The sequence below is a fragment of the Stegodyphus dumicola genome, chromosome 1, assembly GCF_044657685.1.
Source record: "Stegodyphus dumicola isolate Sdum_Otavi_A_Nest chromosome 1, ASM4465768v1".
Taxonomy (NCBI): domain Eukaryota; kingdom Metazoa; phylum Arthropoda; class Arachnida; order Araneae; family Eresidae; genus Stegodyphus; species Stegodyphus dumicola.
In genome coordinates this window covers 90108474-90128889 of record NC_140768.1, presented here as the reverse complement: position 1 = coordinate 90128889, position 20416 = coordinate 90108474, and the positions used below count along the sequence as shown (strand labels likewise).

The window sequence follows — 20416 nt, the reverse complement described above, 5'->3', positions numbered from 1 at the left end:
TTTAACCTTTTTTACAAACTCTATTGAATTTTTTATGGTGTAAATGTTATTGTCTAATAGAGTGGAAAATCTAGAAACTAAATATTTAGCTAAAGGATACGAGGCAGTACCTAAATTTGATACAATAGAACATGAGGCATATGTTAGAAAAAAGGAAACACAGAGGTCTTCTGTTGCTCAACATTGTTGGTCCGAAAATCACACTTTCAATTTTTCTGCTGCCAAAATTATTCAAAAAACATCTTCCATTGGAGAACTGGATTTTCTAGAGGCATTTCACATTCATAAAAATCTTTCTGTTCTAGTTAATGATCCTAATTCCAATCCAAATTTGCCTTCGGCTTTTAGAGAAATTATGTTTTAGTTCTGGTTTCGCCAACAGACGGCGCCACTTGCTTATTCTTGTCCAGGCTTTCTTATCTTATCTAATCATTATTTCCTATCTTGTTCATTTGCGGTTTTGCAGCTGAAGATGATGGTTCGGTAAAACCATCGAAACTAGTCCTGTGAAAATTTTGTAGGTATAACGCTGATTTTTGTTGTTTGACTTCTGAATTAGTATTTATTCGGCGTGTTATTGTGTCTTAATTATATATATGGTTATCTTTTGAATGAGTTCATGAGTTATAATTTGTTTTTATTTCTAATATAAATGATGGGATGCTCGAGTTTCTAAGCAAGAAGTGAAACATGAGCATTTTGAAATTCATTTTTTCTAATAAAGAGCTCTTAAACAACTTTTCGCTTTTGGGGATGTGAATTCTTTTATTAAATGGTTCTAAATCAACACTCTGGCGATTTTAAGATCAATTTCTATAGAAACTTTGTAATTCCGAGATCTGAGAATTTTTCAATGATTTTTTTAAAACATTGTAACATTGATTAATTTCATTAAAATAATGGTAATATATTGAAATTACATTTAAAAAATAACATTAAAATAAAACATTTTTATTTTTTGCTGTCATATTATAAAGTTTCATTTTGGCAAATTATTTTACAATATTTGGATCTGAAAAATAAACAAGGTATAATGCTATAAAGCACAATTTACGAAACGGCTCTTAGCAAAAGCAAAATTAGCTATGTAATTAATTAAAAATGTCTTCTTTTAATTTTTTTCATAGTAAGAGTTTTTCTTTTGTCTCAGAATATGCATCATTTTTCTCTATAAAATTAATTTTGCACTTTTTCCCTCCTTTCTGTTTTCCAAAATATTTCTAGCTTTTTGCTGTTACAGAATTGGTAGGGATAATTTTTCTTTAGGATTTTAGACATTGCAGCTTGGAAAGTTTAGAAGGATTTGAAGGCAAGATTTATAGACCCATTATTCTAAAAGATTCGAGTTAAATTAAAACATTTATGTTTTGTAACTTTTAATGTGTAATTATCCTAATATCGTTTAAGAATCAGTGCCATAAATTACATGCATTTTAAATTGTGAAATTTTATTAGATTTTGATTTTAATAGGGTTTTTTTAACAAATATTGTCAAAAAATAAAATTTAATAGTGGTCATGTAAATCCATAATGACTAAGGTTATCAAACTACCTAATTTATAACTAACTGCATACCCTTAAAAATTATCTCTACATATTAAAGCAAGTTATTTCCTTTCAATAATACTCACTGTGGTCACAAGATAAAATACAAAAATGTAAAAATTCAAGTAAAACTTATTCTTTGCATCTACTGAGACTTAAAATAATGTAAAACAACTTATCACCTCTGGCAGGGCTTAATTTCTAAAATTAGAAGTCCCGGAGCCATACAGAAGACAGTCAGCAAAGAGGAACAAAAGTAAATAAATAAATAAAATGTCTATTAAAGTAATTAACAATTAAAAATTATCAAATTAATTTATGATTAATGAAATAACATGTATCTATTTAATTAAATAAAAATTAATTCAATTTTATTTAATGAAATAATTAAAGATTAAGGTAATTAAATAATTAAAATAAAATGTAAAGAGATAAACTAAAATTTAACAAGCGATTTTGAATAGAATTTTATTGTAAAAAAGAAAATTTTCGAGATCGAATTTCTACTAAAATTGTTGTTCACTTACATAAAAGAAATGCCCGAGCCTTCATATTGAGGGCTCCAGTGCGCTCCGCCTAGAATTGTGATTTATGTAAACAACTAAGAAGTACTGGAGCTGTGCTCCGGCGCAATTTAAGCTTTGACCTCTGGTGCTTTAATGCCTTATTGGAACCTTAAAGTATAGTAACTGGGTTACAACCCCTCGAACTCTACACAAAGCTACAACACTAACTGCATCAAGCAGAGCCTGACTAACTTTCAACACTTGCCAACCGTACCTACATCAGGCCTTTCAGGTTTGTTCTAATCAGCAGGTCTCATTCTAGGCAAACAGCAGCAGCAGTGACAACATTCAGTCTTTTGTTATGAATCATGCTGATTATGATCTTACTTCTCATTTTAACCTATGCAGTTTGACATAAAAACCTACCTGCTACTAAACCTCTAGACTGACCAAGTATGTGACAAAATGAGACATAAAAGAAAATCAACATAAAGATAACTGTTAATGCCACTTATCTTCTTTTAAATATGACCAACTATTATAAGTGTAAAATATTTAATGCTGCTTGATAAATTGTATAAAGTTTATTTTATTCTCAAACTTATTAATAATTATGTTCATTAATTCATGTTTAGTAATAATGAATACTACTTATTATATAATTATATAATTAAAGTCTCTTGCATTAAAATGCACTGAAAAATCAAAGAAGTTTATATTGATTATGTGCACTGAGTTAGTCTTCTTGTACAATTATCAGATTTTGCCTGCTTACAAGATACGTGTTGACATAAGAATGTCAGGTGATATTTGTGCAACATTTTCTACTAGTCTACTCCAAACATCACACTGGATTCATGGATCTGTTCCTTTATTTGACATTATTAATAAATAATACAATAGTTTTATTTTAAAGATCTTGCAGGTTGCTGTTGACCTAGATCATTAATGAGTATTCTTCAGGAATGTAGATAGAGGAACAGTGCTGTACTGCTAAAATAAATCATCCCCCCAATGATGCATAATAGTAGTGAGAAGTTGTAGAAGATCACCACTATGTATTTGGTTACATGCTACATCTGAGGGCATCTCCAGGCATGCTACCTTAAGGAAAAGTTTCATGCATTATCATAGAGCAAACATGATACTTTTAACATAACCTGAATATTGGCATTGAGCACAGCTTTGGCACTGCGCACGCTAAACATTATATATTGGGTCATCTGAAAAATTCTGCTCTTTTTCAAGTTGAAGCTCATTTTCTCTTAATTATTTTTTTACAGCTGTTAAGGAGTGATCTTGATAGAGGCAGATATGTAAATGTGGTGTTTCAGCATAATTCTAGCATATGTTTGGTATAATTTTTTTCAATGCAGTGCTAAGAATGGCAAATCCAAAAGTTCACTTTTATCATGTTGTTTTAAAAAAATACTAATCAGATTGCTTGTAAAATTTTTGCTGTATTTGAACAAATTGCTGTTGATGACAGAGTTCGCAGGTGGTTTGAGAAGTTTTAAATGCTTGCATTCTGAATACCATTTTCTGTACACCAAGACATATTAAATGAAGCTGTTGCTGCAAATCCACATTTTGTAGTTCAGGAATGCTCAAATAGAATAATATTTCAAAAGGTACAGAACATAATCATTTGAAAAAGCCACTACAGTATATGTGTTCCATACGTTAACATAACAAAATACGCTTCCTTGAGTTTTGGCATGTGATTCTTTGCTGAAAAGAAATAAAGAAGCTCATTACCGGAGATGAGAAGTAGATTATATTTAATAAAAGAAAAGATCAGGTAAGGCAAAAGAACCTCTTTTAGTAATGTAAGGAAGGGGATGTATCCCTAAAAAATAATGCTTTCTAGATGGTGGGGCTGCAAAGAAATTATGTACTATGAATTGTCCTCACCAAATTACTAGACCTTGTTCCTTTGGATTTTCATCTCTTTAGGTCACTTTAAAATACTCTAAAGAACGTGGAGTTCACATATTTATAGACTGTCAAACAGCACCTCAATAACCTGTTTATCAGTAAATGTGTTAGGAATTTTCCAGCTGCCGGAGAGGTAGCAAAAGTCATAGAAAAAAAAGAAATTTCCTATCGGAGTCATCTAAATTCATTTATGTTTCTGTACTGCTTCATTTGTATTATACCTGTACAACTTCCTGGATGACCAATGTATTGTCATTGCACAGTTGTTCATGGCCTGATATAAATAGGCTATAACATTTGATGCTTTGACATTTCATTAGCTTTGACTGCTACGGCACACATTTGCTGACTGATGTCCTATTAATAGGAAGGTATCTAAAATATTTTCAAATGCATATTTTGCCTGAACACCATTTGGGTACCATGAAAAGGGACTTTGTCCATACACCACTAAGGGCAGTGTATTTTCCTACACCAATCCACTGATTTTCCTGGATTTTTCCCATTTTTTACTTTGCAGTGTTTCTGATAGATGGCTCCATGAGAGATTGGATTGTAAAACCAGTTCAAAAATAGTTTTTACCACTTTTTATTAGAGGAAGAATTCAATAAGTTTGTTTGCATGTGTTTGGTGTATTAGGCTTTGCAAATAGTGTTTCTTCCCAATTTAATCATGAAATAAAAGAACGATTGGTAACAATAAATGGCTCGTAACAAAATGTAATCCTGATACTGGATCAGATAGTGAATCTAAATTTTCTATAAATGATTTGGGTAGTCCTGAACGTTCTTTATTGGAATTCTCTAGTGATAATAAGAAAATGAAAAGTTCAGATGATTTAATTCAGGTTCAGAACTTTTGTGAAATGGGTACTAGTAATCCTCTTCCACCACCTCCACGATTTCCTTTCACAGAGAATTCACTTCTTTCACATTTATCACCTTTTCCAGTTCCGCAGTTTCATCAGAAAAAAGCTAACTTTAAGTAAAAATGCCTTATATTCTCCATAATTAAAAATTATCTTAAATTAATAAATGCAATACAGTCAAAAGTCGTTAATCCGGACTCGTCGGGACTTCGGCGATTCCGGATTATCGATTTTTCCGGATTATAGATCATCAGTTTAAATCTCGTAAGATGGCATGCAGAAATTCTAAAATTAAAAATATGAAACCGTAATTTATGAAATAAAGAACAATTATGATCTAAAGGGTATCAAAATTTACAAAAAAAAAAAAAAAGCTTAATATTTATTTGTTTACTTTATTAAACATTTCTTTCAATGTAAGTTATTTAAGTTGCTTCGTTTTATGTGATAATACTTTCTCTTTAATTCTATAAACAGGCATAATTTCTTGTTCAGTTACAAAGTTCCGCTGTTCAAGTCCCGTTAATTGCTGTGCCGAGAATACCGAGTAACTTGTCAATCGAAATTTTTTCGTTTTCACTAACCTCTCTGTCACATTCTTCATGTCTTTATCCATTTTTTGCAGTAATTCCACTTTTTGTTTGTTGGACATCGAAACATACTTTCGTTTTGTAGATCCTTGGGAAGTTCCAGCATCGGAAATTCTATTTGACATAATCGAAAGTTCAAGTTTACTTTTATAAAATTGCTCTTACAGTCTGCAAAAAATAATAAGCGGGATCCAATTCGAAGATTAAGGAACAACGCAATCATTAACATTAACTGAAATAGATAATTAGATAATTTTAGCTTACGCCGTCCGTTATACATTAAATGCGCAGGCGAAAATGTATTCTGCGCTTGCGTACACGCATATGCGCAGTAGTCAAGGTCTTACGCGCGCGTGTAAAACGCCTGTGCGCATGTGCCAACGCGACGCATGCGCAGAAAGTTTTTAGCTTTGACGTCCGGATTTGAATTTATGTAATTGATTAGAATACAAAATTGTTTATAAAAAAAAAGGCTTATTTTTGGTTACAATATCCATAATTTTTTGCCCTATCATTTTGGCTCTTTTTAAGTTGCCTGATTCTGAAATCTAGACAAGGTAATTATTACAAAGCAGTTTCCGAATTACTTTTTAACCAAAGTAAAAAAAAAAAAAAAAAAAAACTTACTGTAGTTGCAATACAATTAGTTTTTTTTATATAATTCCATCTTTTACAATAAGTGTATATTTCCTTGTAATTATTTCAGAATATTCAGATATGTTTTAGTTCATTCTGTAAAATTTATTTAATGCTTTTTTCGGAATTTTTTCAAACATCTGATTTTTACACTTGCGAGATTGGCAGGTAAGCAGGAGAGTTAGTTTGAATAATCAGTTCATTGAGTTGAATATTTTTATATTTCATATCTTATTAACATCTTAGTAGTATCAAGCTTCAGAATCTAAATGAAATATTTCATTAATGTATGAAATGTTTTATTATGATTTTGAAATGCTTAAGAGAGTTGTCATAAAAGATCAGACCTGTGCAAGGATGGGATGTGATTACTTGACAATAACATCAAGCCACATTAGTCTTAAGAAGTGATGAAAACAGAAGTTTCTGTCATCTACCAGATTCATCATCATGAGATTCTGTCCGTCTCCAAGGCTTAGATCCAAAATAAAGGTAACCTTTATTATATAAGGGGCATTTCATATAAATCATAGAGGTAGGTTTAAAATTATCTGGTACACATGGTAAAAATGCAGTTAAAAATGACATAAAATACTCTAGGTTGACATGCTGGAACCACGTTAAACAAAGTAGAGGAGCTTTCACAGATGACCTGTGTGCTTCATTAGCTGGAATGGATAGTTTTATCACGTTTGTCATTCTTTTATTGGTTTTAGAATTGACATCCAGATCACCAAGCCATGGTAACCCTTCAATCTTCCATACATTTGAACATCAATTCTGAATACAGCAACCAGTAAAACAATAAAAGACCATGAACATGATTAAGCCATCCATTCCAGCTCCAAATGATGAAGCATATGGATTGTCTGAAAGCATCTGTACTTTCATGTTTAAACACTGTTCTAGCATGTTAACCCTTTGATGCGCACGATATTATTTTTATAATTTTTTTAACTAAAAACTCTAGAAATTGAATATTATGATCCTAGAGACAAGTAATATATGAATTTAAAAAAATCTACTCTCTGCTTATTGTTCTGTGGGTGGTGGTCGCACTGTGAAATCACCGCGCATCTAGGACTTTGAAACTTACTGATGTAGTAGAAAAAAAAACTTACCATTTTCCTCGCATGTTTCCAATAAATGACGAAATTTACGGATTTTAAAAAAAATTATGTAAGAATTGCATTATATATAATTTTTTTACATTATTTTACAAAGTAAAGCATCAGAAAAAATTAAAAAATAAACATTTATGTAATTTTTCTATAGCGATGAAAATATAAGTACCTACATAATAAGGACATTTGGATAAATGGATTAAAAAACTCAATAAAATAAGGATAAAAAAGAACTCAGTGGTTTTTTTCTTTAATTTCAAAGAACAAATTTTTTTGTGACACTGTTCAAAGCATGTTTTGTCTCTTTGGTACATGCTTAGACTCGCATTGCACATTTCTCACATACATCTTGTTCTATGAGGTTTCCACCTTGTGCTACAAAATGTACACTGCCTGGATTAAAATTTCACGGGTATATGTCCAGGGTTATTTAGTTTCTTTTCATCTGGCACATGAAATTTGTGGTTTTTTTATGTTAATTGGGGGGGGCTTGGTATTTTTGGCTTTGTACGGATTGTTCGTTTCCCTTTCATACTTATTTTATTCGTGTTCCCAAAATATTCGGAAAATATTTTAAATTTAAATAAAACTTTTACGCTATTTCTATTTTTAATTATAGCAAAGTATATTTACAGTAAATTTAAACCACAGGAAATAATTTATAAAATCACAATACTAGCTTGGGGAGCAAGTGTGTTGATGTCAGAGAAAAGTATTTGGAAAATAAAGACCTTTTTACTGGGCAGGTGCATGTATTGTTTAGTAATAAAATAACTCTGTGGTTTCAAAGCCCTTTATCTATATCCGGGTAAAAATAAACATTCCTACTTGAAAAGCAAGTGAACGCCATCGAGAAGCAAACGCCAGTGGTTTAAAGGCACGACCACCGAGCCTCTAGAGGTTGTAAGCATTGTGACACAATGCTCTAGTGGTGCAGTGGTCGCACCCTGAAACCACATTAGCAAATGCCATACATATAGAGGGTTTTTTTATATATGCAGTTTAATAACTGAAATTTTATATTGTTTATGATAGAAATCATGATGTGCGATGACTAACTTTTGAAATTTAAAGTTGTTTATATTAATAAAAGGAAGTTATTTTGTCTCATCGAAAACGAATTTTAAAAGGCATCCGATCTGAAGTATTAATACCTAAAACATATATGATTCTACAGTCATTTTGTGTTATTTAGATGTAAAAGATCAGTAATCAATTCATTTTCACTCAAAAATTTTGGAAAAAAGAGGAGAAAAAAATATTCGGAAAATAGTGGTTTCAGGATCAGGACGCGACCACCGCACGTCAAAGGGTTAATCTACAGCAGCAGTTCTCAACCTTTTGACTGACGAGTACCATCTAAACAAAAACTGAAAAACTTTAGAACCACCATTACATTTTACAATTATTATTTTTTAAAATTCTGAGTTAGAAATATTAAAAATGCATATTTTGCCATTTGCACAACCTATTGGCTATTTGTATTAAATATGGGCACATAAAAAATAATAGATTAAAAAATTGGTTACCATTTTAAGTATCAAAATTTAAGTTGTCTGTGCCATAAATTACATGTATTTTAAACTGTGAAATTTTATTAGATTTTGATTTTAATAGGGCTTTTTTAACAAATATTGTTAAAAAATAAAATTTAATAGTGGTCATGTAAAGCCATAATGACTAAGGTTATCAAACTACATAATTTAATTATTTATAACTAACTGCTTACCCTTAAAAATTATCTCTACATATTAAAGTGAGTTATTGCCTTTCATTAATACTCACTGTGGTCACAAGGTAAAATGTAAAAATTTCAGTAAAACATATTCTAATGCATCTAGTGAGACTTAAAATAATACAAAACACCATATCACCTCTGGTGCTTTAATGGCTTATTGGAACCTTAAAGTGTATTAACTGGGTTACAACCCCTGAAACTGTACACGAAGCTACGACGCTAACTGCATCACACAGAGCCTGACTAACTTTCAACACTTGCCAACCTTGCCTACATCTTGCCTTTTCATGTTTGTTCTATCAGCAGGTCTCTCTCTAGACAAGCAGCAGCGGTGACAACATTCAGTCTTTTGTTATGAATCATGTTGATTATGATCTTACTTCTTATTTTAACCTATGCAGTTTGACATAAAAATCTACCTGCTTATTTACTAAACCTCTAGACTGACCAAGTATGTGACAAAATGAAACATTAAAAAAAAAAAAAAAAATCAGCATAACGCTGTTAGTAAAACGTAAAAAATGAAATGTTTGGAAATGCATGTTCATTAATGTCGCTTATATTCTTTCAAATATGTCCAACTGTCATAAGTGTAAATTATTTAATGCTATTTGATAAATTGCATAAAGTTTATTTTATTCTCAAACTTATTAACAATTATGTTAATTAATTCATGTTTAGTAATGATGCGTACTACTTACGGATCTATTTTATTTTTAGAATGGTGTTACAAAAGTGAAATTCAGGCATAGATAATTTTTTAATTGAATTTATTCAGTTCCCATTTGCTCATAGGTCCTTAATGTTTTTAAAATATGGTCCTTAAAAGTACTTAATTTCCGTGTGCAGAAGTGTGTACGAACCCTGTATTAAAGATAGAAAAATCGCCGTACAAAATTGTTCTAATGGAAAGAAGAGCAATATGAGCCCGGAAATGGTGGCAAATAAAGTGTAAACATAGTTAATAAATCGATTAATTCCAAACGATTCTTTAATCTTTAAATTCTAAAAGAATTAATGAAATACTATTATCTTTTTACAGGAACTCGAGTGAAAAAAACTTAAGCAGGATGTTGGGGTGTTTAATTTTTGAATTTAATAGTTAAAATACTTTTGCATACCACCGGTTTTTGTGTTGCATACCACCAGTGGTACCCGTACCACTGGTTGAGAATTGCTGATCTAGAGTATTTTGTTTCATTTTTAAGGCTCCTAAATCCACTTTAATTAAGATTTTTGGGGGATTATTCCAGTTATGATGCTGATGATGGGATCTATATAAAAATAATAAAGAGAAGAGGGGTAGTATTTATTTAATTCATGTAAATTTAAAAAATATATACCTTTTTTTGGGGGGATTAGCTTTGTACATTGAAATTACAAAAATTTTTAAGGGTGGACATTAAAAATTTTTTTGAAGGAAGGAGGTGTCATAAACTTTCAGAGTACTAAAATTTAGATTTACTTGAAATTGATAAATATTTGAATTTCCTATAGTATACCTTAAATATTTGTTAATTACAGATCAAGAGAGATTTTGTTAAAAGTATGATTTACACTGATTCTAACATTTTTTTCATCCACAGTTTGTGTTTTTAACTCTTTTTCAATAGTATGAAATTACCATTTCCCATATTAACTTTTATTGTTGCTTTTTCCTCATATTATTACTTAAAAACCTGGAGGAGAGAAAAAATTATAGAATTCAAATTAGCAGGGGGGATTTATGCCGTAAAAAGTGTACTCCATGCCAGTCTTCTTGTCAAACAAAATTTTCTTGGTTCTTCTTTGCAGCTGTGTAAACTACAATGCAATAAACTCATTAATTTTGGATTATGTGTGTCATTCTTTTTCATCATATCTTTCCCAAAGACCCTGTACCTCAAATTAGGCTTTAACTATTCAAATCTCTTGTGACATATTAAATATAATGTATAAGAAATTTTTTCCTCATATGACATGTATGTATTTAACCCCCCCAAAAAACTGCATGACTCATTATTCAAATTTGCTGTACCTCATTCCTTCCAAGTTCCCCCCCCCCCTGTTTTTCACCTGATCCTGATAAAAAAAACTACAACAGTCCATTGCATCAGTTACATCAGATTATGCTTTTATGTGTCTGAACTGAAATGCACTGTAGACTTTTATGTGTTTTGTGTGATTGAACGATCTTGTGTAGCACATCTGTGAATAGGAAACAAGAAATTTGAATAGTTAAAGCTTAATATAATATGTCACAGCCAAATGTATGTTGATTAAATTGTTTGTTATAGTTATTGATTTAAGTGATCCAAAAGTCTCATTGAATTGTTATTGAGAGGTGGTTGAGACTGGAAGGGAGGCAATTTCCTTCAAAATTTAGACAGTGTTGGTCAAATTTGTGCTTCCATCCATAAGATGTCCAAACCTTAAGCCGATTACAGGTGCAACCCTTGCACTCTTGGCCATGATAAAATTTGTGGACTAATCTAATATTACTTTTAAGTGAAATAAGTCTCAACAGCAACAGGATGATTTTGTTTTCTTTAACACACTTTATACTTAAGTCTTTGTAGACAATAAAAGATGTTTTGCTAATGTAACTACTTTAAACAGTCTTGACAAATATGTACTGTTCTCCTGACCTTTCCCTAAGATTTAATTTTTTTATTACTTTCAAGGATATAATTATAATAGTCCAGATGATATGGTGAAAAATAGTTATTTAAATGTGTGGATTTGTTATCATTTAGGATGGTGATAAATTTTGGAGAATGCCAGAGTGCTATGTCCGGGGCAGCACTATTAAGTACATGAGGATACCTGATGAAGTTATTGATATGGTGAAAGAAGAAACATTATCAAAGGGACGTGGGCGAGGTGATATCAAAAGAGGAGGAATGGGCCAAAGAGGAAGAGGAGGTGGAAGAGGTTAGTCTTTTATGTAATATTGTAAATCTTGTAAATGGTATTTATACAGTAGAATTCCATTAATCTACATGCTTTGGAAATGCATGTTATGTAAATTTGAAAACTTTGTAAAATGCCTTCATCAGTTCTGTTGATATTTCACCTTCTCTGATTGCGTTACATTTGAATTATTTGCTTGAAATTATTAATGAAAACATATTGATCATTAAAGAATTACGTAATCAAGATTTTCTGAGTAGAAAACTGTTATTTTTTTAAATACAGTTACATGCAAAGAAAATAAAGCCAGTATAAGGGGAAAATGTAATTGTGAGGTAAATATTTTAAGGAAGTAAAGAACGTTTTTAAAAAAATGCATCAAAATATTTTGTGTAAAAAAGAAGGGAGTCTATGTGCCACTGAAATTACTTTCAAAGTAATTTTAGTACCTCTGATTATCTGCATGCCTGCTTTCAGCATTCAGTAAAATTCCTGTGTTTTCCACATATTTTTTAGTACACTTGCAACAATAACCACACATGCACATACCATATATATTGGAGTATATCAACCTCATTAGGTTGCTGCTCACAAAATTCCTTGTTTCTTGCAAAATGCCCAATTTATTTATTTGTATGCAGAATAGCCTCTGAGAACCATAGAAAATTGGCAACCAAATGTGTTTCGCCAATTCCCAATGCTATCAATGAGTTGCCAACATTTTTATGTGGATTTGGATAATCAGAAAATATTATAATTAAGCTTTTAAACAAAAGGATAAAAAAATAAATATTGTTAAAAAAATACTTTGTAAATTTTCTCCTGAGTGGAATCCCTGCATTAATTATGCCATTATTAAAGGGGTGTAAGCAATTGGATTGATAATATTGCTGACAGTTAATTAAAATTTCAGATATATTAATGTTCCATTTTTGATGTTAGGAAAATCTGTGTGTTTTCTGTATTTAGTTGGCTATTTCTGTTCATTTCTGACACTGAAAAACATGCTTGTTGTACAGAGAATGTAAACTAACTCTCAACTACCACTTTTACCAAAAATATTTTGGATTTTTTTTTATATGATTTGTTCCAGCACAAGGAATTAATGCTGCAAGGGCTTCTGACACTGAAACATTACTGATTGAATCACCTTAGAGGAATGAAATGAAAACATCTTAAAGGGGTGTAAACAATTTTCGCATGTGTGCAAGCTGATTGGTTGAAACAGGTTCATCAAGTGCAATTCTTGAAAAATAATTAAAAAAATCTACTACTTCAAGTTAAAATTGAATACCAGTTAAAGAAAAATTCATGGCATAATGCACTGGTAAAAATTAACAATTCATAGCACTGGTAGGCCACATAGTCTTCATAATTTAGAAGAGAAGCAAAATCAGTTGCTTGTGATATGGTCTTTTATACCATACCAACTGAATCTCATGACAGTCTTTCAATCAGAAGCACTGCTATATAATGACATGCATTTAATTTAAATTTCAGCATCTGAAATGTGTAGTCAGATAAATTCTTGTCACGGGCTAACCATAAAATTTATTTTAAAAGACCGCAAAATTTAAATTAAAAAAGGAGGCATTTTCTTGAAGAAATAATTTGCATAAGTTCATGATCCTTGTTCACTAAAAAAAAAAAAAAAAAAAAAAGAAAGAAAAAAGAGTACTTATGCTCATGCAGAAAATGCCAATACAGTCAAAAGTCGTTAATCTGGACTCGTCGGGACTTCGGCGATTCCGGATTATCAATTTTTCCGGATTATAAATCATCAGTTTAAATCTGGTAAAATGGCATGTAGAAATTATAAAATTAAAAATATGAAACCGTAATTTACGAAATAAAGAACAATTATGATCTAAAGGGTATCAAAATTTACAAAAAAAAAAAAGCTCAATATTTATTTGTTTACTTTATTAAACATTTCTTTCAATGTAAGTTGTTTAAGTTGCTTCGTTTTTTATGTGATCTTTAGTTCCATAAACAGACGTAATTTCTTGTTCAGTTACAAAGTTTCGCTGTTCAAGTCCTATAATTGCTGTGTCGAGAATACCGACTAATTTGTCAATCGAAATTTTTTCGTTTTCAATAACCTCTGTTACTTTCTTCGCTATCGGAAGCGAATTATAATGACGAGGCATTTGATTTAAATCATATCAAAGACGGAGTACATCGAGAGGAAATACCACATTTAGTAAGCAATTATAAGCCAAATAAAATAAAAACATCTGCCCTTAAGATAAGGATAGTGTTGACAGATCAACTTTCAATTCATTGCGCTCTGCGGCGTTAAAGATAAACAAAGTTTAGATAAACAAAGGATATGCCTTTATCCATTTTTTTGTAGCAATTCCACTTTTTGTTTAATAGACTCCGAAAGATACTTTCACTTTGTATATCCTTTACATATTAGTAAATATATATCGGAAATTCTATTTGAAATAATCGAAAGTTCAAGCTTACTTTTATAAAATTGCTCTAACAGTCTGCAAAAAATAATAAGCCGGATCCAATTCGAAGATTAAGGAACAACGCAATCTGCAACATTAACTGAAATAGATAATTAGATAATTTTAGCTTAGCTTATCTGGTCTGTTATACATTAAACGTGCATTCGTAAATGTATTTTGCGCACACGCAAATTCGCAGGCGTAAAGGTCTTACGCGCATGTGTCAACGCGACGCATGCACAGAAAGTTTGTAGCTTTGAAATCCGGATTATAGATCATTCTGGATTATGGGTGTCCGAATTAACGACTTTTGACTGTATAGCTTCAATAATAAAGTAAAATCTCTTTCTAAAGTATGTTACAAATGTAGTGCAATTTATTTAAATAGTTTATTTTATGTATACATCTAAGAGATGTAAATATTGTTAAAATATTGGTATTTAAGCTGAGAGTACAGAATCTTGAGAGCATCTGGTATGTCAAGTCTTGCTGTTATTTTTACCATCTCTATTTAAAAATTATGTTCCTGGTTTAGCATTCTTGCTAGCGGATGCTTTAAATATGCATTGTTGAACTATATTAGCCAACTTATTCTATTTAATGTATAGTCTTAGACTACATTATTGACATTTGAATTTATTTGTCTATTCTGTTTTAAAATATCCACAGTTGTAAAAATTTCATCTGTGGCACAAGTTGTGTGTCAGTGTTCAAACTGAGAGTACAATTAAAGAAGTTATTTAAACCTTCTTTCGTATTTTACGAAATTTTGAAGATGTAGCAATTAGTTTCCAGTTATAATAGCAACCCAACAGATTCTAATTTACTATCTGATTTGCAAATTATTAAATTATTATTCTCTTCTCAGGCACAAACAGTAGAGTTTTGTTAACAGATTAGTTCTTAGAATTTAAGCTAAAAATGAGAGAAAGACTGAAAGAAGCATTAGACATTAAGTATAATAATCTGGCTCATATATTTTTACCAGTGCATATAAAAAGCATTGATTAGCAAGAATGCTAAAGCCAGAATACAATTTTTAAGCAGAGCTAGTTAAAAATTCTAAAGGAAGATGCAATTACCACAAGCTCTGTGAAATAAAGCTACAGTACCCTCAGCTTAAATACACACAAAGCAAACAATGTTGGAGAAATCTTATATATTTGCATGAAAATTTAGTCTTTTTTTCATGTTATGTCATTCGACTTTTGCGATTTAAAAAATGAAACATTTGATCGTATTCGGATATATGAATATTTTAACAAACTATAAATGTAGGATGATGAAATGGTGCACAGCAATGGCATAGTGATGATACAGTAGAACATTTTTTTATACATTTGTAAATTAAAATGTACATGATACCACTCCCTCATTTATATGAGGTGTTCAGATGAAAAGGTATGAAACGACATTATGGATATATTGAAGTGTTTATTCACAAGTAATCCCCAGAGGCCTGAGAACTACTATTCCACTGTTTCACAAGCCGAAGGATTCCCTCTTTCCAGAATTCCTGTAGCAGTTACAAAAGCCATTTGTCATTTGTATGCTTCATGTGTGCTTCATTTCGTGGTCCAGATTGAAGTGCTTCTCTTTGAGATGCCACTTCTCACCAGGTCATTCACCTTGTGGATGAATTCGGCCATGATTAGTTTGCCTTGCCTGGTCTCAGGTCATCACTCAAACATTCCAGGCCTTCATGAAAACTGGTACTTCACTTTCTCACTGACTTGTCGGGCACACAATCTCTACATCTATGGCTACCATCCAACAATGAACATCAGCCATTTCAACCCCAGTCAGAAATCAGATAATACCTCACTTCTCTTCAATCACTGAATTTTGGAATGTGAACGTCATGATATCCCTACGTGTCCTGCCTCATCAATTGGATGGAACATACGACTGCCTGCTTCTCTCCTGCATCATGTATGGGCACCTGCACATGTGCACAACCTCACTAGACACTATAGCCCCGTTCACATGCAACGCTCCTTCGCACAGCTGCCGTTAGCAAGGGAAGAAAAAGGAGACATGAAAGAGTTTCATCTTTAGGACCCGTTCAGAAGACCACCATCTTCCTTCCCCTTTCTTTACACCTAAGCCTCTGTGAACAATCACGTCTCCGAATTGGCAGATTTCTAATGCTGTTTACTCATTTTTAACGTTGTTAACTGTTGTTAATTTTGTAATCTGGACTTTTGCAACTGGTACCTGAACTTTCCTAATGGTTCCTGAAAAATATATTCTTTTAAATTATTATTATTATTATTATTTTATAAGCTGTTATTTAGTTCACTCTTGGTGCTTGTCGCTATTTTTAAAAGATGGTCATGGATTTTTAAACTCCTTCCCAATAAGATATAGAACTCAAACTTTGTACATACACTGCTTGTGGATGTGGTGTCACACTTTTGATTTTTAGAGGATTAGATTTTTTTCAAATTTCAAGTTGAAACGATTTTTTGCAAATATTAACAAATAAACTGAGAATCTCAGAATATTATAGTATGCACCATAACACACTGTGGAGGAAAAAAAAAATTAAATGAAATTTTTAGCGTAAGTTTTTTTTAAAATATTATGGGAGAATTTTTGAAAGTCGTTCATATTTTTAGACTTCTTAATGGCCATTAATTTTAAAATTTCATATCTAAAAATATATCAGTTACAAACTTCCAACATTTTTACAGCTTATAAAAAAAACATTTCGCATTTAAAAAAATGATACAGGAAATTAATTGGATGATTTTTTTACTTTTTTGAAAGATATGCAATGAAGGAGAATGGGAAATAATGGTTCTTCTTGGGCATCAGTTCGAAATATCGGTTTCAAAGTAATAATCTCATTATACCACACTATTTTTATGACATTATTTATGCTATATAAGTTGTTATTGTTGCCAATTGTTAGTTCAGCGTTAGATTGGAGATATTTTTTAGTTAACTTTCTCTTAAGATGCATTTTGAATTCCGTTGTGTTTAACGTTCTTATTAGATTGAAGCATAACTACTGATTATACTTAGTGATATTCTAAACACTTGTACGAGTATTTCTGTGGAAAATTCCAGAACTTTGAAGTGTTTCTGTTGATAAAATAAATTTAATTAAGCTATCATCGGATTTGAGTGCAATGACAATAATTTACGATCTATTATCAATCTATTACAAACCCGTACGCATGCAACAATATTATAATTAATTAATGTGTTAAATTGTTTTGAACGTGTTTTACAAAACAAAAACAGGTAAAGAAAAATTCTGCTTGCGTTTTATGAGTTTTTGCAATTTTTCTGGCCACATAAGGTTTTAAAAAAGGTTTGTAATTTATGTTTATATTTACCAATTGAATAAATAGCACTAGGTTTGACTTATATTTATATATGTGTACTGAAATTCAGTAATACAATTTTCAAGATTTGAAATCATTAAATGTCTATTTAGACAGTTTGTATTCTTTAAACTGCAAAAGCAAACTGAGAAGCCTTTTGCATTTTTTTCAATAAATCCTTTTACTTAAAGTCCTAAAACATATACAGGTATGGACTAAATTTATTATTATTTTTGCTGCTTATTTAAAATTATATACTTTATAGAAACAAGGATGGGTTTTGCAAAATACTGAAAGGAAAAAATTATTTGAAATGAAAATGTGACTGAGATCATATTTGTTTTAAAGATTTTAGATAAAAGTGTATTTTTTTCCCTCAGACACTAATTCATTAATTGCAAAATCATTCCTTGAAGTTATTAAGAATACTCTAATAAATACAATAAAAAAACTGGGAGGGAGACATTGAAAATTGTAGGAGAAGAAAGACATTTTAATTGTAAAATTTTTCTTCAAAAATTTAAATTAAAAAAAAAAAAATACTAGCAAAAACTTTTTTCCAGCTTAAAATTATTTTGTCTCACAAAACCATTTAATAATATTCATAAAAAGTAGCAGAAAATGCTTAAATATTTTTTAAAAAATTCATTCAAAAGGTACCGAGTCTCTTGTCGCGTTGAAGCCGATATGCACTTGTCTTAACTTTAGTTTTAATTTGAACAATATTTCTGGAATACCTAGCATCAGATAACCTTGTCTGTATTTATCTATAATTTGAGTATCTTGTACAGTTCTATCTAATTTTTGGGGGGATGCTCAGCACGATTGTTTCGCTGACAGTTCAGCGAGCAGTAACTAAACTTAAGTGAACAGTGCAGTATAGTATGGGAAATCTCCCCATTTGCCCTGCTCCCGAGAGGTAAGGAACATTCAACCAAGTTCTACTTCCAATTCGGCGAGGCAGTTAATGCTTGTCCATGTGAACGGGACACGTTGGAAGAACCGGTTTTCGCTACCGGTCGAATCTGCTCTTGTGAACGGGGCTCGTATGTTTGTCTCCTTAGATGTTTCACTATATTATGCCAAAGCAGTATATTCAAATTTCAGCCGATTTATTTGTACGACGTTTCGTACCTTTTCATTTGAAAAACCGTTATATATCAGTAGTTATCACCTTAATTGGTAGTCTTATTTAAAAATTCATGCTATTTTAAGGTTGCTTTTTTTTTTTTTTTTTACTTTATGTTTAATCTCTGTTGAAGTAAAGTTTGCTAGTTAAAAAATAAAAATTTTCAGGACTTGGATTCGTAAGTAAATATTGGGCTTATTGAGGGGAAAAAGCCATCCTTTTGTTTGGATTTTTACAGTTTTGTTGTATTTCATATAGTATTTTAATTTTTATTTATTTATTAAACCTAAAAGAGAAAATTGAGATGTCTCTTTTCAGTTCAATCAAATCTAATTTACCGATTAAATGAAAGATCTTATGAGTTGCAAACCTTCTTTTTAAATGAAGTTTTATTCAAGAGTAAAAATTTTAGCTTTGTGAATACACAATATTAGGTAATATTTGTGAGAAAAGAAATGAAATATTATTTATATGGGTTTTCCATGTTTTTTATTTTGTAAAATTTATAATATATAATATTTTTAAATAACTTTTCATGATGCACTTCTTCAGTTTGTTAGATAGCAGTCTGAAGTTATCAGCTGTTAAATTTTTAATGTAATATTAAATATTTTTTAATGTAATATTAAATATTTAATTAATTAAATTTTTAATAATAAATTAAATAATTTCAAAGAAAGAATATTGGATATATATTAAGACGTATTAAAATATTATATTTAGAATAATATTCAGCTGTTGTATTTCCAATTTGTATGCTGTATTGTCTGTATCTGAAGTATTGTAAATTCCATATGTGTATTTAGTAATGATATAAATTTGCAGTTCAGTTTTTCCATATTTAAAAAAAAAATATTTGAGATTAGGAATAATTCAGTACATTTTGAAACTGCTTACTACAGGATCTTTTGGAGCCCGAGGTGGTCGTGGAGGCAATCAAAACAGAGGCTCTGGCCACGGAAGACCTGGAAGGCCCAAACCAAATTAAGTTGCAAATATCACTAAAGTTACAGTCAGATATTGTAAATATTCATCTGTTCTGATAGTCACACCATTTGATTGTATTTAATAAAGTAAATTAATTGTATATAAAAAAGTTTTTTTTTTGGTTGTCATATCATTTAAATAATTTGATGTACACTTGAATGAAAGAAATTTTTTAACTTCTGTTCATTCATTTTCTTGGATACCTGAGCCTCAGTGCACAACAATGACAAATTTGTCTCAAATAAAATGCACAGCAGACAAATATTAAATATTTTTATGCATTTCTTGTATGATTCATTTAACTCACAAACCATTGGTAACAAACATAGCAGTGAATGGATGATAATTAAAATTCCTAAAAATCCTTGGTTACATCCTGTCTTAGATACCTGGGAACAGAATCTTTTAACTTCATTGATGTTTGTTCTTATATGTAGTATTACAGAACCAGCTTTTCTAAAATGTTTTCCTCATATTTATCTCATAAAAGTTGATAGCACCAAAAGAGTATTAAATATTGTGATCTAATTCATTTCTGTTGCAACATTTGGAAAATGTTAGATTAAATTATTTGAATATAGTAAAATGATTTGAGCGAAGGGGAGGGATGTTTTCATGGAGGATTTTATGCAAGAAACTGGCTTACATTCACATTATACATGGGATGA

General features: G+C 30.7%; 1 protein-coding gene across 1 annotated transcript in view; it reads left to right on the top strand.

The window, feature by feature from the left end:
* The window catches only part of LOC118188018 (U6 snRNA-associated Sm-like protein LSm4), a 48597-nt gene extending 28740 nt beyond the window's left edge, over nt 1-19857 (top strand). The window contains exons 4-5 of the mRNA XM_035358348.2: nt 11682-11859; nt 19664-19857. Coding sequence (XP_035214239.1) covers nt 11682-11859; nt 19664-19749 — 264 coding nt within the window. The 3' untranslated portion in view covers nt 19750-19857. The remainder of the gene's footprint in view (nt 1-11681; nt 11860-19663) is intronic.
* Nucleotides 19858-20416: the final 559 nt, after the last annotated feature.